The sequence below is a fragment of the Phyllostomus hastatus genome, unplaced genomic scaffold (genome assembly GCF_019186645.2).
Source record: "Phyllostomus hastatus isolate PE091 unplaced genomic scaffold, TTU_PhHast_1.1 phas_scaffold_46, whole genome shotgun sequence".
Lineage (NCBI taxonomy): Eukaryota > Metazoa > Chordata > Mammalia > Chiroptera > Phyllostomidae > Phyllostomus > Phyllostomus hastatus.
This window is the reverse complement of record NW_025334032.1, coordinates 42,886,381-42,907,489: the sequence shown is the minus strand read 5'-3', so window position 1 is coordinate 42,907,489 and position 21,109 is coordinate 42,886,381. Positions and strand designations below refer to the sequence as shown.

At 44.8% G+C, this 21,109-nt stretch overlaps 1 protein-coding gene and 1 long non-coding RNA gene across 4 annotated transcripts in view; one reads left to right on the top strand and one right to left on the bottom strand.

Moving 5' to 3' along the window:
• Nucleotides 1–537: 537 nt before the first annotated feature.
• Nucleotides 538–21,109, bottom strand: part of VEGFC (vascular endothelial growth factor C) — a 71,747-nt gene continuing 51,175 nt past the window's right edge. The window contains exons 4-7 of one of the 2 annotated variants that reach the window (XM_045821425.1): nucleotides 12,763–12,914; nucleotides 5,206–5,324; nucleotides 4,250–4,583; nucleotides 538–1,044 (exon numbers count right to left, since the gene is read on the bottom strand). In XM_045821425.1, coding sequence (XP_045677381.1) covers nucleotides 930–1,044; nucleotides 4,250–4,583; nucleotides 5,206–5,324; nucleotides 12,763–12,914 — 720 coding nt within the window. In that variant the 3' untranslated portion in view covers nucleotides 538–929. The remainder of the gene's footprint in view (nucleotides 1,045–4,249; nucleotides 4,584–5,205; nucleotides 5,325–12,762; nucleotides 12,915–21,109) is intronic. The other variant, XM_045821426.1, reaches the window with a different exon arrangement.
• On the top strand, nucleotides 14,760–20,992 carry LOC123807388. Of its 2 annotated transcripts, XR_006783638.1 has the most exons (5): nucleotides 14,760–14,962; nucleotides 16,791–16,869; nucleotides 18,782–18,987; nucleotides 19,526–19,720; nucleotides 20,257–20,992. It is a non-coding gene; the product is annotated as an uncharacterized LOC123807388 (long non-coding RNA). The 2 variants fall into 2 exon arrangements; XR_006783637.1 differs by having other exon boundaries at nucleotides 19,526–20,992.

Below are 21,109 nucleotides of genomic sequence, written 5' to 3'. Positions count from 1 at the left end.
CTTCTGAGAAACTAATTGTTAACACATAGTTTAGAGGACTGTTAAGCTGATGACTTGGAACAGTCGTATCAGGTTCTAATATTCCTTCCATGGCCTTAGGGGCTCATTCCAAACTTAGATGTTCTTTAAAAAATTAGCTAAACAATTAATGGAATTTAAAAGCGTATCAAAGCTAAAAATGGCCGACCAGATCCCGAGGGCTCCCGGCACAGGGCACAGCTCAGTCACGTGGTCGTCCGGAGGAAGCAGACTGTCTAAGAAGGTGGCACATCCTAGGCTGATTCACTGGGCTCTACATTCAAGAGTATCATGTGCTGAAATGTTTTGAATCACGATATATATTAAGAGATGACTTTGAATAAAATGTGATAGCAGCTGCTACCCCTGGGAAACTTCCCTGCCTAGGTTCCCACGTGTGCATGGCTGTGCCAGCCTGCATCTGGCTGGAGAGAAAGGACCAGGGCAGGGCAGAGGCACGCTCCACCACAGCGAGTTCTGCTTACAGGGCAAGGACGCTAACGGGCTGCACTTAGCGGCTTATAATACAATTTCCATTTTATTTTAAACGTATTTTGCATGATATAAAAATATTGATCACAGTGAGCTTTACCACTTGTTATTGCAATAGAAATGGATGCAGAAACAATATTTTTCGTGGAAATAAATTATATAGTCATTATTCTTTTTTTTAAACCATAACAGGAAAACCTCGGCTGTTGGGTCCTCGGTGGAAAACCAGTGTTTACGAGAGGCCCTTGGCAGATGAGTGCGAGCCCGTTTCCGTAGCGGCGACCCCCGCGGGTCAGGAATCCTCTGCTCCCGTCCTTGACATGGTGGCCCCACAGAGGTCTCTCTGTCCCCAGACAGTTCCGAAGGGGCAGCTCGGGTTTGCAGGGCAGAGACTCGAGGGACTGGAAACCAGTGCGACCTCAGGTCGCGTGCGGTCTTTTCCAGTACGCAGGGACGCAGCGGCACACCTCGTCGCTGAAGGAGAGTCCGGGCTCGCAGTGCCGCGGTCGGTTGGCGCACGGCCGTCTGTAACAACTGGGGAAACGCAGAGACGCACACTTTTGTCAGGACCAAGGCGAGGAACGGGTTAGGCTGCAAACACACTTCTGCGTTTTCTAAATTTTACACTAGGGTGAGGTCACTCATTTTGTCATAAAATTGTCCTTAGGTTTATAGGTTGGTAAGTTGTTCAAGTTCATGCTTACCATCACAGAGTTTAAGAGGAATGGAACCCCCACACCCACCCCCAAGTGTCTCCGTTGCTGATGTAACAAATGGGAGAATGAGAAGCTGTCAGCATTAATGCTTTTGAAGTGCTCTCTGCTTCCTAACAGAAATGGAAATGTTGGAAGCATCTATTTAAGGTCTGCTCGTTTAGTGTGATCACGTAAGCAAGGCAGACCTCATTAGCGTCTGAGACGTGCAGCGAACCCTGACTTCGCAGCGCCTGAACCCAGCCATCCCCGGTCCACCTGGGCTCCATCTGCAGAGGGAGGGACCAGGTCACCGTGGAGGCCCCTCCTCCTCCTCCGCTAGACTTCCAGGGTCTGGAGGTGGAGAAGAATACATGATCAGGCAGCCAAGCACATCCAAAGCCCTGTTGCTGCTTTGAGGGATGGGAGCCTTCTTTGAAGACGACTATTTTTTTTAAGTTGTGTTTGCTTAACATGTGGGAATGGGCAGGGGGTTCCAAGGAAAAATGCAAATGACCTGACATGGAAATGCAAAATGCACTTCAGAAAAACTACAAGTGTGATTTTATAATTTCATTTCTTGTGCTTCAGCAAAGACAGTACATGTAGTTAAAATATTATCTTTTTAACTTCTAAATACAAGTGCAATTTTAGAAGACCACTATTATTCCTACACTAAAAAATATAATTCTCAATGAGCAATGAAAGTTGCTGATTAAGGCAATGGGCCAAAGGATATATACTCTGCCCACCACAATTTTGGAATAAGTATAAAGAAAAAATGAGAATACATATTTTCAACATATACTGTATTTTTTAGACTATAAGATGCACCTCCCCCCTCCCCCCCGCAAATTTGGGAGGAATAAAAGTTAATGTTGCTTTTGAGTTCTGTTTACATCTACATTGGTAAAATATTATGTTATTTATGTTATTAAACATTTTTTGTTTCCATTTTTTTTTCTTATTTTCCTCCTCTAAAACCTAGGTGGGTCTTATGGTCAGAAAAACATGGTAAATTATTTTTTGCTTCAGTATATGCATGAAACCGAGAAGTACACACTTAGAAGAATGAACACAGAGGAAGTAGCAGTAGATGGAAAACCTTCATGAAACAATGCAGGTAGGATTAGGGGAAATTCAATGATAGAAATCTGTTTGACTAAATTCATGTAAGAATTCAGGAGAAAAACATAATTGCTGGTTAGACTATGGAAGCATAAAAATTTTAAGCTTTTCAATACATTCTAACTAGGTTCACTCAAGAAGATTCAATATGCAAAATTGTTTAATAAGATTTAATATCTATATTCTGCATTTTTGAGATATCCTGGTGGAGTAGGAATTTGCAAGTAAAATTACAATATAGTTATTGCTTAAAATATTCTAGAGAGAAAAAAGGCTCCTTATAAGGTACCCTGAAACAATGAAAAAGACATCAGTGATATACGTAGATTCATTGAAATCTCTTTATGTAGCAGCTGAAATGCGAGTGCGGACAGATCATCAGAAATATAAACTAAGATGAGAGCACACAACTTCCGAGAATCAAAAAGATGGGCGCTTTACTGACTGAGGAAAAGACAGCGATGCATGTGCAAATGCAGACACTAAACCATACATGACTGAAAAGTAAGTGTTGAGTCACGTGACCAGTCACCCCTTGAATGGGTGTTGTCACCGTCTTTACAGAGTGGACGGAAGAGAAGAGGAGGGGCCAGGGAAGGCGATGAGGAACGGACGTCTGGAAACCCAGAGACACCAGGAAAGGACTACGTTATGTCAGTGAAGACCCAGAAGAAAGCTGAAAGGAAGGGTACAGAAAGGACAGCTTATGTAAACACCAAACTGTCTACTGGACTTGACAATTAAGAGTCTATGGACACCGTAAGCAGAAGTTCACCGTGGAACCCTGGGGCATAAGCCACATGACAGTTGGTGGAGAAGTTAGCGATGAGAGAGGTGAATGGATGGGCGGTTACCAGAGGGGCGAGAGTGGGGGACAAATACATGGTGACGGCAAGAGACTGGACACTGGGTGATGAGCACAGGAAGCAACATACTGAGGACGTATTACAATGCTGTCCGCTGGGAACCTGTGCAATCTTACAACTTTAATAGCAAAAACATTTTAAACAGAAAGAGGCGAACACAGAAGCCTTGGAGCAACTCGGGAAAGAAGGAAGACAGATCCTGGCTGCTCAAGGGCGTTCTGCACCACAGGGAGATGCCGATAAGACAGAAGACGTTTGGAGACTTTTATAAATTGAGGGCAAAGGACAACGGCATTAAGGTGTTAAAGGTCAGGAGAGGAGAGGCAAGACTGGCGGGGGCTCCCTGAAGGAATGTGGGAGGAATGCCCAAGGGCCAATCTGGCTTCCCCGGCTGCCCCCTTTGCTCTCAGGAGAGAGGGGAAGAAGCTCAGGACCCGCCTCGAAAGGGTTCAAGTCCAAAAGCCTCATTTATTTTTCCTGGTGAAGAAGGGAAAACAATCAAGGTTTAGGGAGTGAGCCCTGAGTGACCTGAAACAGCACATTAATTTATTTCTCTAATTCCATGGAACGCTTTGCGTGCGTATTTTTAGGTTTAGATTCAATCCCACAGGAAGTGGCACTGTCCTATCCTCTATGAATTTGGGCAAAATCATCTGCGTCTAGAACAGTCGTCCTCCTCTGATTAAGATCAGATGGGATCCTCACTCCGGCGGGGCCGGGGTGCGCTGCCCGGCTGTATGTGAAAGTGCTGCACAGGGGACCGCCCTCCAGCGGGTGCTGGGGGCCACTGTCTTCGCCTCCGGGACGAGGACTCAGAGGATACTCTGAGCGTGGATCTGGTTTGGGTTCCCAGGGCCCCTTCCTGCCGTTTGGGAGCAAACATTGTCTCATGGAAGTTTGACGCTGGTTCAGAAACATCCGAGTTCATCTTCCAGCGCTTACCGGTTTCACGCTAACAACAAGCAGCTGCTATCTGGGTTGGGAAGACGGCTTTTGGCTGAGAGAACTATTTCCAGGGAAGAGAAGTAAGTATGATTTATGAAGACTTCTTACCTGCACGTTTGATGTTGGAACTTCTTTCCTTTTAAGAAGCATTTCTGTGGATTTTCTGTGCACTCACAGGTGCATTTCGCGGGGTTGAGGGGTTGATTTCGCGGGCAGGTTCTTTTACATCCGCACTGACATGTGGTTTCATCAAATTCTCTGTTGGGCCCACACGAGGCGGGGGAAAGTTTGTTTTTACAGACGCACCGGCACGAGTCCCTGTCTAGTTCTTTGTGGGGTCCGCAGCTGGAAGGCCGGAGCCCCCCTTTGCAGACACACTGACAAGTCTCTTCATCCAGCTCCTTGTTGGGTCCGCAGACGTCATGGAATCCGTCCGCCGAGTCTAGACAAACACAGGCGGGACATCTTACTGTGCTTCGCGTGGTGCCGGGTGTGGTGGGGAGCAGCTACAAGCACTGAGAGTGTCTTTCCTTCTAGGTTTTTCGTTATAGGGCTGTGCACAAGCACGGGCACGCTGCTTTACAAGGGAGTTCAACTAACATCAATGTGAGGCCACAGAGGTCCTATCGCATAGTGACTTAACTCAGGGTACGATGCCCTCGGTATCGTGCATGGGACTAACATTACAGTGTCTGTTCATCACAATAGAGACCCCGGGCATTTAGTCCTAAAAAACACCATTCTGGCCCTGCTGGTGTGGCTCAGTGGATTGAGTGCTGGCCTGTGAACCAAAGGGTCACTGGTTCGATTCCCAGTCAGGGTATATGCCTGGGTTGCAGACTATACCTCCAGCATTCAACATGAAGTGCAAAAGCTAAGGAGTTAGTATAGACAGATTATATGCAATTATTATTTCATTCTATAAAACTAGATAGCTTGCTTTGTATGACATTTCCAGAAATATACGAGAGGCAACCATACATTGATGTCTCCCTCCCTCTCTTTCTTCCTCCCTTCCTCCCTCTCTAAAAATAAATAAATAAAATCTTAAGAAAACCCCTCACCGTTCTGCTTACCGTCTCCAGTACTAGAGGCAAATGCAAAGTCTTGCTGAGTGAGGCACCTGCAGGCGTGGGTGTTCCACGTGTAATTCGTCGGGCATGTCTTGTTGGCAGCGAGGCACCTTGGGGGACACAGATGAGTCAGCGTTAGTGCAACTGGCACGGAGCAGGCAGAACCCGTCACCTCTGTGTCACGACATCAACACACACTAGTACGAAATGCTGTGAAATGATGCAGGGGCACAGGAAAGGAAGCGTGGCGAAGTGCCACACCCACACCCATTGTCAGATTCTAATCCCAGACGTGGCCAGTGGCCGTGGTGTGGTCTTCTGGTATCACTGCAGACTTCGACCTCTTCACGGCATGTGCATTAATTTATATAATCATATAGTGTTCTGGTCTGTGCAAACACGGGGCAGTCTTTTGTATCACTCTGGAATTTTCATTTTCCACTAAACAAACATCATGGACACCTTCGTCTGTCATCTTGTGAAGTTCTGCTCCGTTATTTCTAGGGGTTGCAGCAGTCCATAAAATGGAGTATTATTTTTTATTTTATTAGTTTCCTATTTGTAGTGATTGAAGTTGTTTCCAACTATAGCTTTTTCAAAGAATTCTACAGGAAACATTCTCATACAGGCACCTTCACTGACTGTTTTTCTGAGGCCCAGATGCCCACAGCTGTCAAGGGTCCATTAATGCAAAGTTCCCAGTGGACACTCCACCAGAAAGACCAGGGTTTTTGTTATTCCAGTTCCTCCCTCCCTCCCTCCCTCTCTTTGGAAAAGTGACAAGGCCCTCTATCTAAACTATGGAAATGGCCAAAAAGAGCGTCAGGAGTCATCTGATTCACTAGCCCAAGTGGACTGGTGAACACTGAGATTTCCATCCGCAGGGGTGTGTCTTCATGGGTCTGCGTGGGGCTTCCAAACGTGCATGCACTTGTTCATCCGGAGCAGGCATGGAAACAAAACAATTTCCCTGCATGTGGTGAGGAAAAACTATATTGTTCTCTCCAACATTTCAATGTCTTCAAAAATATAAGTTTAAATGTATAGACTGTGTGCAGAAACAAATGTAGGAATAAGTGTAAGATTATACTTCTGGAAATGTCATACAAAGCAAGACATCTAGTTTTATAGAGTGAAATAATAATTGCATATAATCTGTCTATACTAACTCCTTAGCTTTTGCACTTCATGTTGATAAAAATGGAACTTTCAGAATAACACTCAATTATGTTGTATGGTAAACACTGTGCCCACATAACCCTCATATTGCTAACTATGGTTTGTTCAGGGTAAACTTGAACAAGTTTATTGTTCATGGATAAACTTAATTCTTGTATAAAACAAGAATATTTTAGTTTTTAATATTTTTAAAACTTAAATTTCTAGAAAACAATGACTTCAGAAACTGCCAAAAATAAGAAACTAGTACTCGTCAATGTTAGCAAATATTTCAAAATCGAAATTTGAAATCCTGCTATATACCATTTAATTAGAGAAACATATATTTGGATGAAATGCATTTTCACCATTACTTAGAAGTTCCCTGCTCTAAATGTGAGTCACAAGCTTTTAGTGTTTAAAGCTTCTCATGTTAAAAAAAAATAGGAGACACACTTTCCAAAACATTGTCATTTTAGAACAAAAGGAAATGTTTTCATGGTGGATAAAAGATTTAGCACAATCCTATCCCATTTGTCTTAATCTCCAAAGCACATTTATCCTATTAAAATTTTGTTATGAATATTAATGTGGAACCTATTACAATGTTTACAAATTAGTTATTTTGTATAGGGTATTTATAAAACACTGACTCAAAGACACATTTTGGAAAGCAAAGCAGACTGTGCAATTATCGGTAAGAAGATGTATACTGAGAATCCTGTGTAAATAAACCGACTTTCCTACTTTCCCTTCCCGCCCACAAACCCACAAACAAAACCACAGTCCTGCTGATAATCTGTATGAAGGACAGAGATGTTTTTCTAAAAATCATTTCAATAATTATTTTAAAAAGTCATTAGGCTGATTGGATAGTCATTGCTATTTACTTACAATTAGAAGACAAAAGTGCAAGGATACACATATGTGTTGGAGAACAATGCTTTCATGATAAAAATCAGTCTTGTTTTGCCACTTATCTCTTCTTTGAAATTGTAAAGGACTAATATGCTGCAAATGTGCTCTGTTAGAGTACACTGCACATGTCGGGTCATGATCCTGGCTCTCGTACTGTGAGTGTCATGGTGGGACTTCGGGGAGTACTAATTCTTTGACCCTCATCTTCTGTAGTTTTGGCACCGGAGCTGCTATGCACTCGGAAATCCCCTGACTCCCCAAATCCCCGTGCAGGGCACGAAGACGCACTACCACCGCACACGTGGCACCACTTAGAACAGAGCTGGAATGTTGCCGCTTTCCCAAGAACCGTAATCTTTGTCATACACTTCTAATTGGAAAGAAGTGAACTGCATCTTGATTTACAGTAAACTACTGTTGACCTGCTTTACTAAACATCTCATAGATCATTGCAAACGAATGTTAACATTAATTGAATGCAAATGCAACTTGTTGCACTCACTGGCTTCTTTAAGACGCGCATTCGTTCTTTGGAGAGGAACTGCGCTATTAATCAGTTACTCTCATTGGCAGCTCCTTTAATAAGTTATTTTCTCAACGACCCAACAGATGCAAATTCTGCCCACCATGTAGCTTCCATGGCCCACAGTGCGGTTCCTTAAATGGCCCATGCGTGCTAAGTCCCGTTAAATGTGGAAGGGGATCCCGGACCATCCCTTTGAAAGCGTGCACTACCAGCTCTCTCCGCCCTTCAGAGCATCCTCAAGTCTTCAGTGGGGCATCAGTAGGATGCTCTGTGCCCCATTAAGGAAACCAATGAGGGGAGCTTGGACCACATCGATCATTTTTGATAAGAATCAAACAGAATTTTGAGTTCCTAAATGCCCGCGGTGGATATCATCTGAACCACTGTGATTCGCATGACTCCAGCCTGCAGTTATAACATTCTGGGACAGCATCAATCCGGGCCCTCCTGGCTCTGGACTGCTGTCGGAACAGCTGCTGGGAGGGCAACCAGACTCTGTCATTACCGCCACCACGGAGCCCTGGAAGAAGTTTCAACAGTGCCATTCCAAAGCCTTTCGGATGGTGTTCTTATTGGATTCATCGTGATAGGCCTTGAATACGCTTGACCATCTATCTACACAGGCGTGGGTTTGCTTATATTTTTGCAAGAGTGGTTAATGTGGGACAGAAAGTGGCTAAATATATGCAGTATTACTAAAGAACATCTCCAATACCACACCTAGAAATCAGAACCGCATTCCTTTTCAGGTTCTGTACAAATCGCCTAAAACAAAAGGAACTTATTTAACAGAGATGTATCTAAATGAAATGCATACATTTGTCTTTCCTTATGTTGCTTATCATCAATTTCACATTAATTTCTGTTTCCTGTCTGTTTATGTTACTGTTTGCTCATGCCCCATTAGTCCTGTGACTGGAAGAACAGTAGGCGGAGCCGGGGATGGGCAGGATATGGAAGGAGTAGAGGGGAAGTAGGACCAATAAATGAACACTCCATGGTTTTAACCATTTCATTACAACCGTTTTTCCAGGCTTAATCATTGACAGGCTAATAAGAAGGTTGCATTAATCTGAAAAAGTGGGCTTATAAATCTAATCCTTCACTTCTTATGTGACTAGAAATGATGGTTTTAAAGCAGTAACTTGCCATACGCAGAGGCTCAGCCGCTGGCTGTGAAACAGGAGTCGCACCGTTTGGACGCCAGCCGGCTGGCCGGGGCCGGGGCTGTTGGCGGTGGAGTGGGGCGCCGCTAGCAGGGGGCCACAGCAGCCCAGGGGAGCAGAGAAGTCTAGAGGCCTGTGTTTCCCACTCTCCTGTATTTACTCTGAATTCGCCTGCTGGGATGTATGGAGTCGAGAAAGTGCGGCAGGCTGAAAAGAGGGGAAGTTAGCAGTTACTGCATTTACCAGCTTGCCAGTTTTTGTCTCTGTGTTTGATTGGAACTAACAGAATTAGATAAAGGTAAGGAACCAAGAATTCAGTGAAAGGTCCTTCAACGATAGCTACTGGTCTCATTGCTTTGTCACAGCCACACTTCAGTAACAGAAAAACAATAAAAGGAAACCAAAAAATGACAATAAAGAGCATGTGTCGAGGGCACGAGAGAGCACTATGACGTCAGAGTGCTGGCTGGTGCCTGGGGCTTGGGGGAAGGGAGGGAGGGCTGAACAGGTGGGGCAGGGGGCTGGGGGGCCGTGAGATACTCTGTATGGTACTGTCATCATACGTTTCATTACACATTTGTCAAAAGCCACGCAATGTGCCACCAAAAGGTCGTAATGTAAGGCGCGGGTTTTAGTTAGCAATGTGTTGATACTGGCTCATCCCTTGTAACCAACACACCACCCTAATGCCAGGTGCTAATAATAAGGGCTGCCAGGGGAGTCGGGGTAGATGGGAACTCCACACTTTCTGCTCGGTTTTTCTGTAACTGTAACTGCTGAAACATTCTATTAATAATTTTGAGAAAACAACTGGTAGACTTAGTCTAGTAACATGGACATTTATTAAAAACCATCATCGATGTGCTTTGGTTGAACTTGACATTCAGCTTCACAACATTCCTGATCTAACAGTTCCCACCTCTGGGTAACCTCACAGACACAACCTCCGTGCAGAGGGTGTACTGATCCATCTTCCCAGTCACGTGCTCTTTGCTGTGGTTCCTGCCTGTCAATCAGCAAGCCGAGGGGATGCTGGTTATTGCGTTTTAGGGGCACAGCACAGAGCAGGCAGGTCAATGTGCTATAGGTTCCCGCTATAGCACAGTGAGCTTCCTCTTAGAAACACCGTGCCTCAGGGTCTGCAGTCTCTTACCCGAGAAAATTGATTCACATCAATAGGCATTCATTGGATGGTGTTACACGAAAACGGAGAATAAATGTATGAATTAAGATTGCAACCCAGTTAAATTACTCTGGTCTACTCATTGTCCCCAGAATGGGCTAATTCTTTTAGGAAACACTGAGGGACCTTGACAATGATAACCGATGAACTAACCAGTAAATTTACCACCGGGTAAAATTTCCTTCAGTGCATTCATCCCTCGCCTGCGACATTTTCCTCTCTTCCTCACATGTAAGCAGACGGCCTTTCCTGTAGTCTATTGTCACAGAATAAGCATGACTATTCCGTTGGCTTATTTATACAGTGGGATACTGCGCAGCTACTTAATGAACAAACCGGACCTACAGACGTCAATGCGATTAAAACATACTGCTGAGAGAAAAAGGCAAGGTCGCCACTTTAACATGAAAAACGTTAGTCAAAGCTGTACTATACCATCTCCTGTGGCGTGTTAACACACCCATATTCCGTAAAGCTAGAAGAGCACGGATGAAAATAATACAACTTCTGGTAGTGATCACTTCCAGCACTGGGGGATTAAGAGTAGTGACTCGGACCAGAGTGACAGTTGTCCGAGGGGAGGGGGCCGGGGGGGCCGGGGGGCCGGTGGAAGGAGGTGCTGGGATCAGCCCAAGAGCGTGTGTGTATCACCCACGGACTCAGACACGAGTGCAGTGAGGGCCAGAGGGGAGGCGGGGGGCGAAGGGGTGGAGGAAGGGCACAGAAGGGGTGGGGGCATCTGCAATAGTGTCAACGATAAAAATAAAGTGGAAAAAAAAAAAAGAATGGTGACTTGGTCCTCTGGGTTGTATCTTAGGTAAACATGGAAAAAACTGGTAAATTCTGACTTGGGGCAGACAGATATGTCATTTTTGTTTTTGTCGTCTTTTAACAAATGCTGGAAGTTTTCTGACCGAACCAGGTTAACAATGCAGTGAGGGCTGCAGCCCCGAAGGAGCGAGCCGGCCGAAAGTACAGTCTGAGTCTCTGAAGTGGACACCCTCGTCCTGTGACGCTGGAGACATTACTTAGCCCCCGTGGTTCTGCTTCTCAGATGCCTTCGGAATCGGTCTCTGTTCTCACTTTCTCTCCTCCTTCCTCAAACACACGCTCCCTCTCTGCCCAGCACAGGGGACAGGATGAATTACGGGCAATGTTATCCTGACTGCACGTCCTTTGGCAAGCGGACTCATTCTTGAGCTTTTTCTAATAGTTGATCGCCTCACCACCCCTCTGTCCTTGCACTCTGGTTGGCTCTTGTGATACCTTCTGGATTTTGTAATATCTTTCTCTGTCAGTCTTTAGCCCTCATTTTTTTCTGATAGCTCTTTCTCAGTCCCCTGCACAGACAATTGTTTCTCTAACGCTTTTCTAAATATTGATGTTTCCCTTGGTTTCATTTTCTCTGCTTACTTCCTCTACGTTCCTTGGCCGAGTTCGTCTCTCCCAGTTGCTCTCACTATCAATTATATGCTCCTAGCCACCACATGAGCGGACACCTCCCACCGCCTCCTCCCAGCTCCACACCCCACTGCCTGCCGAACAGTCACGTTGGTTTCTTACAGACACTCAAGCTACGCGGGAAAAACTAAGTCCTTTTCAAACTCGTATTCCTGTCTTTTTAAAATTATCGGCACACCCTCTTTCTCCTTGTAACCCAAACGTGTCGTTCCCAAGGCCTACACTTGTGTCTCCAATGCCTGTCCACTTAAGGAGTTGTCTACTTTAAACCTATATGTGTATATGCCCTGGCTGGCATAGCTCAGTGGATTGAGCGCGGGCTGCGAACCAAAGCATCGCAGGTTTGATTCCCAGTCAGGGCACATGCCTGGGTTGCAGGCCAGATCCCTGTGAGGGCCACGTGAGAGGCAACCACACATTGATGTTTCTCTCTCTCTCTTTCTCCCTCCCTTTCCCTCTCTAAAAATAAATAAATAAAATCTTAGAAAAAACTGTATGTATATTTCTTATACACACATAGTTATGTGTGCACTGCTTGGAATATAAAATACATTTCTGAGGGTAGCTAAAGATGAAAAAAAAAACACTGAAAAACACAGAGATAAGGAGATGAGTCAGGCGTGAATCTTCGTGATAAAAGTGCATCTGCCCTTTATGATAATCTCTTTGATACGAGACATGGTGCTAAGCACTGTAAAGCATTCAGTACCTTATTCAGTTCTCTCTACATCCTGACACTTTCTGTAGAAGCAAACTGAGGTTCCGAGACACGAAATACCCGGTGTGTAACGGCTCACTGGTGGCGGACCTGCATTCAAGTCTAGACCTGGCTTCCTCTAAGGCCCGGGGTCTGCTTACTCCTGCTTGTCTCTCCGTGCCTCAGACAGTGTAGCACGGTGAAGGAGACACTATGGAAACATGAGTAAAACATGCAAGTGCTGGACGGCGGGCTTCCCTGTTTCTTTGGTGCTGTTTTCCCGGCACACGATTACATCTGTCGTCTTCCGTGTTGGGGGCGACACGCGTTAGCGCAGACGTCACACAGCTCCCCTGAATAAAGCGGGCCACGCGCAACAGCGTCCTGCGCACGCGGCACGGGACGCAGACAGGACGAAAGAAGCGTGCGTCATACTCACTGCGGCAGCGCGGCCGGCAGGGACCGTCTGATGATGGAGTGCACTTGTCTGTACGCGTCCAGCTTAGACATGCAGCGGCAGGACGTGTGATTGGCAAAACTGACCGTTATCGGTTTGGGGCCTTGGGAGAGAGGCACCGTGATTTCAAACAACTACAAAGAAGGGACAGAGAGAAGAAAACATTAGATCGTCGCTGTGCAGCATTTTAGGGTGGATGCCGGAGTCCGAAAAGAGAGGGAGGAACTCTTCGTGATTAGGTCGAGCGCCGCCTGCTACGTGCACGAGGAAAGTTTTATGTTCACGGCGCAAAAACTGTTGTGCTTCTAATCCATTCCCTTTATCAGCTTCATCAACAGTCCATACGCTTGGCTCCTGTCACTGTTGTAAAACACGTTAGAATCTCGTTAACCAGCCAACGATTCCAGAGCAGAGTTGTGGCAGGCCAATGTTTTCACGGAAAAAGGATTATTTCAGAGTCTTAGGCTGTTCCAGGGGGTGAGAAAGTGGCACTGACATACATTTCTCTGTGATCTAAGAGCAAAGCTAGAAATGTTTGCTTAACTCTCGTCGTACATAAACTGAATACACACAGACGTGAAATTGGTTTTCATTCCAAATTACATCTGTCCTTCGGGGCAGTTACATGTATTTGTGATCTCTTATAAATTTATGACGTTTAAAAGAAAAAAAAAGCCACATCTACTATTGACTAGAGAAAGCTTTGTTTCTGCTGTGCTGACAAAGGTATTAGGGAAATAATACGTTTAACATAAGGTAGGACATTTTCCACGACTGTGCATTAGAGCCTCACAAGTTACTTTAACCAAAGTCTCCTTCTGAATGCCTTCCTTGTGGGGAATTCCAGTTCTCTTCCTTCTACAGAAACAAGACTTTAAACCGTTCAAGTTGAAAATTGAATTTAAGTGGACAAATGAGTCGTTAAGAAAACCTGTGTGGACTTAAAAAATTCCCAAGGCCCTCGAAATCTAAATGATGGCCAGTCACAACAGTGAACGTGGAACCCTGGCCAGCGGCTCCTTGATAAGATCCACCTGTAGCCACGTCACCGCAGTGGAACCATGTGCTGTTTGCTACTTTTATGGCCATCGGAGTGGCGCAGGAGAGAAGACACAGTCCAGAGCCCCGGGACTCGGTGCCTGGCTGCGGTTTCACACCAACAGTGGGAGGTCAGTGAAAACACCCAGGGAACACGACTACTGGCCATGCTGTCCATACTACGGAGAGACTTACTGAAAGGAGGCTGAAGAAGGAAATCCAGAAATGCCCACATTACAAAATGCGGATTTTTTTCACTCGAAATGTATACATTTCAAATGCCAGCTGCTTTCTTAGCCTTGGTGCCTTAGGAGGGACGGGCACAAGGTCACCCCCAGACACCCAGGGGGACACTTGGATTAGCAACCCCACTTAGAAGTAGTATGAACTTGAACAGTCATTTAACTTCTCAAAGCTGAAGAGGATATTTGGCCCCAGAGTTCATGAGACCGTTATGAAAACTACATAAGCTAATACATATGAACGTGACACACACACAGTGGTTACTGATGGGTGTGGGGTTTTTTTAATTGTTTGCATGCATTCTCTGGATTCTAGCTATGCTCCAGAATACTCCATTCTATGTAAATAATTTCAGCATGTGACCTCGACGCACCCCAGCAGCATGCTTTTGACCTGTTTCTTCTCCAGGAGACATTTGTTTATGCAGTTTGGATAAAAACTTTTATTAGGTGAAATACCACATTGGCAGAAGCCCTTTACACCATGCATAACTATTTTAAGAACGATAATTCTGCAGTGCCCACGAACGGAACAGTACTCCTCATGACATCTGTGGCCCCTACATGAACAACCAGAGTTACAAAACAAATAGGAAGTGACTTAGAAAACGAGCCGTTTCTCACATGTTCCATATTTCACTTCTGCAAACGACGTAAGCTCTGCGACAGTGGTAGCAGTGGAAACCTGCAGAGCCCAGCCCACAAGAGCCTAGATTTTCTGTCTACTATGCGGGTAGATACTTGTGCCTGGAGCTTAGAAGAGCCATCTAAAAGTCATCCATACTGATGTTGTGATTGAAGCCTGGGGCATTGATAAGATGACCCGGTGAGGTCATAAACTCTCTAATCAAAGACACCTGGGGCCGGGAACCTTTGAGGGGTGGAAGGAGGCCGATGAGCTGGTAAGTACAACTGGGAAGGCGTGGGCATGCAGAGAATCCGGATGGGGGAGCTGTTAAACCCAGGGAAGGCCGAGAATGACAGGAGAGCTCCAGAAAGGTGTCTGTGGTCACAGGGGCCCGGGTCTCGGGGACACCAAGTACAGAAGGCCAGAGCAGAGACAACCGGGCACCAGGAGCAGCTCTAAGGACTGGGGCAGGACAGGGGCTGTGAGGACAGGAGCCCTGTGCAGTGGGGAGACAGGAGACGCCCCACATGACTGGAGGGAAAGGGCTCAGCTGGCTCTGGCTGCAGGGGCACTTGGCTTACGCTGGCAAGTAATCCTTGCAGGATTTGTCAATGTCTCAAGTGACATGAGGCAGAACAGAGCCCGAGAGCAGAGGATAAGGCGCTGTTTGAGATAAGGGCTATTTCGGAGGAGTGAAGGATGTTTTCCCAGCCCTAAGGGCGGCCATTCCAGACCCTACCTTGCCACGGTGAGACTTGGGTGGCTCCCAGGGCATCTGCCCACAGTCAGGACCCACCTGCAAGTACCAAGTGTGTGTCGAGACCCGGGGCTGGGAAAAATGTTCCAGTGGAATGAAGGTCAGTTAAATGCCCATGAAGAAAGTATGTTCCTAGAAAAATAAGCCTGGCTCTATACTTCCAAGGAGAAGAGATCTGTGTTGGCAGACACACTACTAGAAGCATAAAGGGTCAGGTAAAGAGGGATTTAAAAAATAATCACTGTTCAGAGAAGTGTTTTATTTCCTATTGGCTGAAAACTACAGTAAAACTTGGGAGAAAAATATACCCATAGTGTAACTAATTAAATAAAATAAAAACCTTAATAATTGGTGTTTCATTTCTCTTGTTTGAGTGTAAAGAGGCAATTGATCAGTTAAATTCAGTTAACTCTATCAAAAGGAATAAATAGGTCAAAGCATTAAAGCAAACAAAAATTTTTCTTGAAACATTTCTACCTCCAAATTTTGACCTGAATGTTTCAGGGAGTTCCTTTAATTCTCTACTTGACCGGGCCACAGTGTGGAACAGAGGGTGGGGTCCAGAGAAAGATGTCTGTGACGCATATCAAAAGTAGGGAAATTCTGAACAATTGAGTTTGACGTGAGTGTCAATTTCAGAAAAACCAGGGACATCTGAGAGTGCGCTGCGGGCGCAGGAAGTCACTGCACCTCAGCCGGCTCCTGCCAGCGAAGGGCGTCTGCCGCCTTCCAGATCTTTCTGTGCTTAAGTGCACGCACTGATTGACAGTCTTCATTTCCAGCAATTACATAATCACTACCTTTACAGGCATAGTAAATTCTCTTTTCTTTACTGAGTGAGTGTGCATTTTTATATAGCTATATTTAATGCCTATGCTACTAAGAATGTCCATGTGTCTTTTTTCCTAATCAGATAATAGGTGCTTGAAAATGTAAAATTGTTTGAACTAAAAATATTAATATTTAGAATCACGTTATAAACTCACACATCCCCCTCCTAAAATAAATCGATATGCTGTTAAAATAACTGGCAAGTTCCCTTCTCCACGAGAGATGTAAGAATAACCAAGGGGATGATTTCAAAAACAGGCAGACATTATTGGGAGTCCTGAATTTTCAATTTAGCACTCCCATGACTTGGAAAAATTACCCAGCTTCCCTTGGCCACCACTGCAGTATAAAATAGGGACAATAATATGGTGATTTCATAATAGGGCTGCTTGGATTCCCCTTGTCTTCCCCATTTGCCTTCAAGATTGAGTTGAATCTTTGGTAGATGAATTACAAATTTTAAAAATTCTGTTTAATATTGTTCCTTATCTTTTTTTCAATAACTGCTTCTGAGAACCTATAAGAAGCCACGTGCCAGGTGCCTTGCTCGACTGTCAAGAACACAGAGTGATCTCAATCTGTGCACCTCACAGGTGAGCAAAACTAACCATGGGAGTGAACTAGAGAACTCGTCATCCAGGTGATGATGCTGTGTTAGAATTTTCAAAACATCCTCTAGTTTACCACAAACGCTGTCAGGGAGCAAAATCCTATAGTTTTACCCTCTTCTGGAAATCTGTGCTTGCCATTGTATGAAAAGCTAAATCAACACAGTTTCTATAATTTTCTCTGGAAGAGTCAAGGTCTATTCAAACACATCAGTGTTTGAGGCAATAATAGGTTCTTTACATTTTGATAAAATAAGAATTCTTACACTATTGTCAGACTATTTGGGGCTTTAATGTGTACATAATAGTATTTTCTAATTCAGATTTATGCTCATCAAATGCAAAATTCATGTACTCAGCATGAGCTGCCACTATGTACATATGTGCATTCAGCCAGCACGGACTGGTGGTGGCAATCAGAATTTGATATTTAGAGCATGACAATTTTCCTAAAATAGTTTTATGCTATGAAGTGAATTGTTCTTAAGATATTCACTCGTATCTAATTTAGGGTTTCAATAACTGTAAAATTCCTTATGGAGACTGATGCTAGTCTGTCAATATATGCCTATTTAATGAGTAGCCAGCTTTGAGGATCAAAAGAACTTACATAAAAGGGGCATTTAAACAAGGCTGGAAAATAATAATTATAAAAAAAGCCCTGATTGTGTTTTCTGCAAAACTGTAATTTAAAAAGGAAATGGCGATCATTTCCAACTGAGAGTTTCCCTGTTGCTATCAATTGGAATTTTTTAATAAGAACATTTAAGAGTTAATTCTCACCAACAAGAATGAACTTCAAAAACAGCCACTTTTTGAAACAATAGGTTGTTTACCCAGCATAGCAACAGTTGTAAAGCAACAATTCCTATTTCTACTGAGTTTGCAGGCTACTCAAGAAAAGAGGTGCAGAACTTTTTTACTGAGAAGATCCTGGATTAACTTCGTACAAATAGGCAACCAAAAAATGCCTCCCTTTATACCTTCACATCCCAAAATAGAACCGGTTTCTCTTCAAAGCATGGTGGCTCACAACCATGTTTAATTTAAATATTCCAACCTGGAGTCTATTAATTAAGTGTGGAAGCAATCTGTAGCCCCTGGAGTGTGTGATTAATAATGGCAAAATTGGATAGAAACACTACACAGTCATTTAAAGAAATAATCCCCCACCCCAAAATGGGGAAAAGTGAAAACTGAGCGTTTACTTTTTGCATTTTATTTTTTGCTCAACTGAGCATATCATCCACATAGCCAACTACCTAGGGCCTGTGGAGCTTAATTTGGTCCGGGAAGAACATAGGAGAGCAGACCCCAACAGATTTACATCTGGCTCTGCATCAATTTAAGATTTTATTATACATAAAATATATGTTCAGTGCTAACTTTATAACAAAAATGCCATCCAGGAGGTTTAGAAATACTGACAGGATTTGTGGACACAATCAGTACTTTGACTTGAAAAAAAAAAGTGCTACTTATAATAGATGCATTAATTTTTTTGTTGAGGCAAATGTGACTCCTAAAGAAACTTTGGGTTAGCTGTTATTGGTATTGGGTTTTCCCCATCTGGATAAAACCTGATTTTCAACAAGTGTGCATGCCAAATATTAATTAGCCGAAGATTCAAAACAAACCCATTCCACTTGTTGAGTACATATGAATGTAATAAGCTAATTTTTCAGACAGCCACAGTGTTCTGTTTCATTAATGGAAGGACCATCCCTGTCTGTAGTGCAAAATAGTACCTTTAAGTTTCAGTCTATAATTGCTCACTGTACTTAGGTTTAAAAGATTTTTCTGCCAAAGAAAATTTTATGAAAACCCCAGTTTAACTCAAATATAATCTGGAATGCTTTTGTGCTTTTACTATTTCTTTATAACATAATTGAAAAAGAGAAGAGCCGTTTCTCCTGAAGATAGCAACACAGAAGTGTAATGGATCCTGTTCAGGTATTTCAGGATGAGCCAGAGACCGAACTCCCAGGCGGAGCCGCCTCCCTTACTGCCTCCAGAGCACACAGCGAGGAGGTCCCAATTCCCACGAAAGCCCCGGGGATTCAGAATTCTGTTTCATTCCTGTCTTCAGGGCAAATACATAAGGTAACTACTAACATTTAACTGACTTCTCAATCCAAATATCTGGCTCAGAAGCAGAGGACTTTCTTCTGCTGCTACATTCATCATAAAATCATTCGACCTTGTGCAAAATCCACTTTCTACTCTCTGGTGCTATCTCTTAAATATACAACTGCTCATAAGAAAACACGCTGAAAGGATCTGTTTATGGAAGAGGTCACAAAACCACCCAATCACCTGAAGGGTTCAGCAGCCCTGGGTGAGTGTGTGTGTGGGGGGGGGGGGTGTCGCAGAGCAGGTGCTATTGATTAGGCCCCTGGAATGCTGGGTGCAGATGGTTCCACTTTGCACCTAGCCAGGCTCCTCACACGCTCCGATAACACACCCTCCATGCAGCCCTTAAAGGCATTCCTGTGACGTTTCCACAGAACACGTGGGTGTCACTTGACTCAGGGTCCATTGCCCTTACAACGTGTATGACTCCAACAGGTGACTTGTGTTGCTAAATGATGTGTCTGGAACGCCTTTAACAAAACACAAACTCTGTTTCCTTCAAAAACAGAGCAGTGAAGGAACTTCCTTTTATGTCTGAAAGGGATCGCCCCGCACTCCCGTTTATACTGCCCTGAAAACATCATACAATAAACTGGGGCAGAGGCGTTCCCTGAGCGCAAGTTTCTAGAAGCTGCCATATCAGTGAAAACGTTCGATGCAAGCCCACGCTGCCTTGAGGAGTCTCCCGCCTCGCTCTCCCTGGGTGTGTACATCTCCTTGACCTGCACTCCTGCAGACCCGTGCTCTTCTCCGCCAACACGTGGCCTGCTCTTGGTACTGGATCGGCTGGCTCAGCTGCAAGCCCCACTCCTGTAGGCCCCACGTGTCCCCGTGGGCCCACTGCACTTAGTGGGGGCCTCACCACACTCGCACACTTCAATTCGGACTAAAACTACCCTTTTCACTGCCGTAGAAAGTCTGAGTGGCTTCTTCAGGAGGGGGAAGGGCATGAACTCACAAAATCTCAGGACTATCAGTGATCGAATCCCGGCTTTCCCTCTCCTCTCCTGATCCATCGGTTCTCTAAGCAGTGCCAGCCGCACCAGGGCTTCCAACCACATTTATCAATGTGATGTGTCCTCCCGAGTCTGCAGCTACTGACCCAGTCGCTGCTGCGGAGTTCTCGGATGATATGTGCCCGGGCTCTTTCTGATCGCTCCACCTACATGCCACTCACCTTCTTCAACATCAGTATATACGCAATGCTCTAACTTTGACCTCCAATCTGTTCTCTTTAAGGCTCCATTCTACCAGTGCCAAGCGTTTGCTCGCGGTGTGCCAACTACTGGGCTGTATTGCCCCAGGGAGATAACCCAACACGAGCTTTGCTTTCGCGGAGTTTAGGGCCTGGGGAGTAAACCCATCCGAGAGATAAGGGACTGATGCTGCAACAGAAGCGGAAAGGGAGCTATCACGCACCGGAAGTGACGTTTACGTCTAGGCCTATTAGCAATTAGCTAGACCAGCGGAGCCCTGCGGATGGGGTGCGGGGAGGTGTTTCGAACCCAGGGCACAGTGTTGTAATGACTTGGAGATAAGAGACATTGACATGATTTAAAGAATAACACAATTCGGAGCTGGTGGACAGTAGTATTTGAGGGGGAAAGCAGTGACAGTTGAGGCTGCCGATGTAGGTAGCAGCCGGATCCTGAAGGCCCTGGGAACCCTGTGCAAGGAGTTCAACTACGAAAGAGTGTCATTCAAAATATTTAACAACTTAGAATGTTTGTGCCAACCAATCAGAACTGATGCTGGCCTGAGCCGTCCAATCAGAAAAGAGCCGTTATCCACACCCCAGCTGAGTGCTGGCTCAGTCCCAAGAATGCAATGTTTCTGGAGAGTTTTGAGCAGTATCTGATATGTCACTGAGGAAAGAAAAATCAACAACGATCAACAACTGAGCCTAAAAAAAGAGAGAAAAGACAAAAATGAACTAAGCAAACAACCAGAACATGAACAAAATCACAGAACTGGAGATCACAGGGAGGGCTATCAGTGGGAAGGGGGAGAACAGGGAAAAAGGTACAGGGAATAAGAAGCAGAAATGGTGGGTAGAAAACAGGCAGTGGGAGGTGAAGAATAGTGTGGAGAA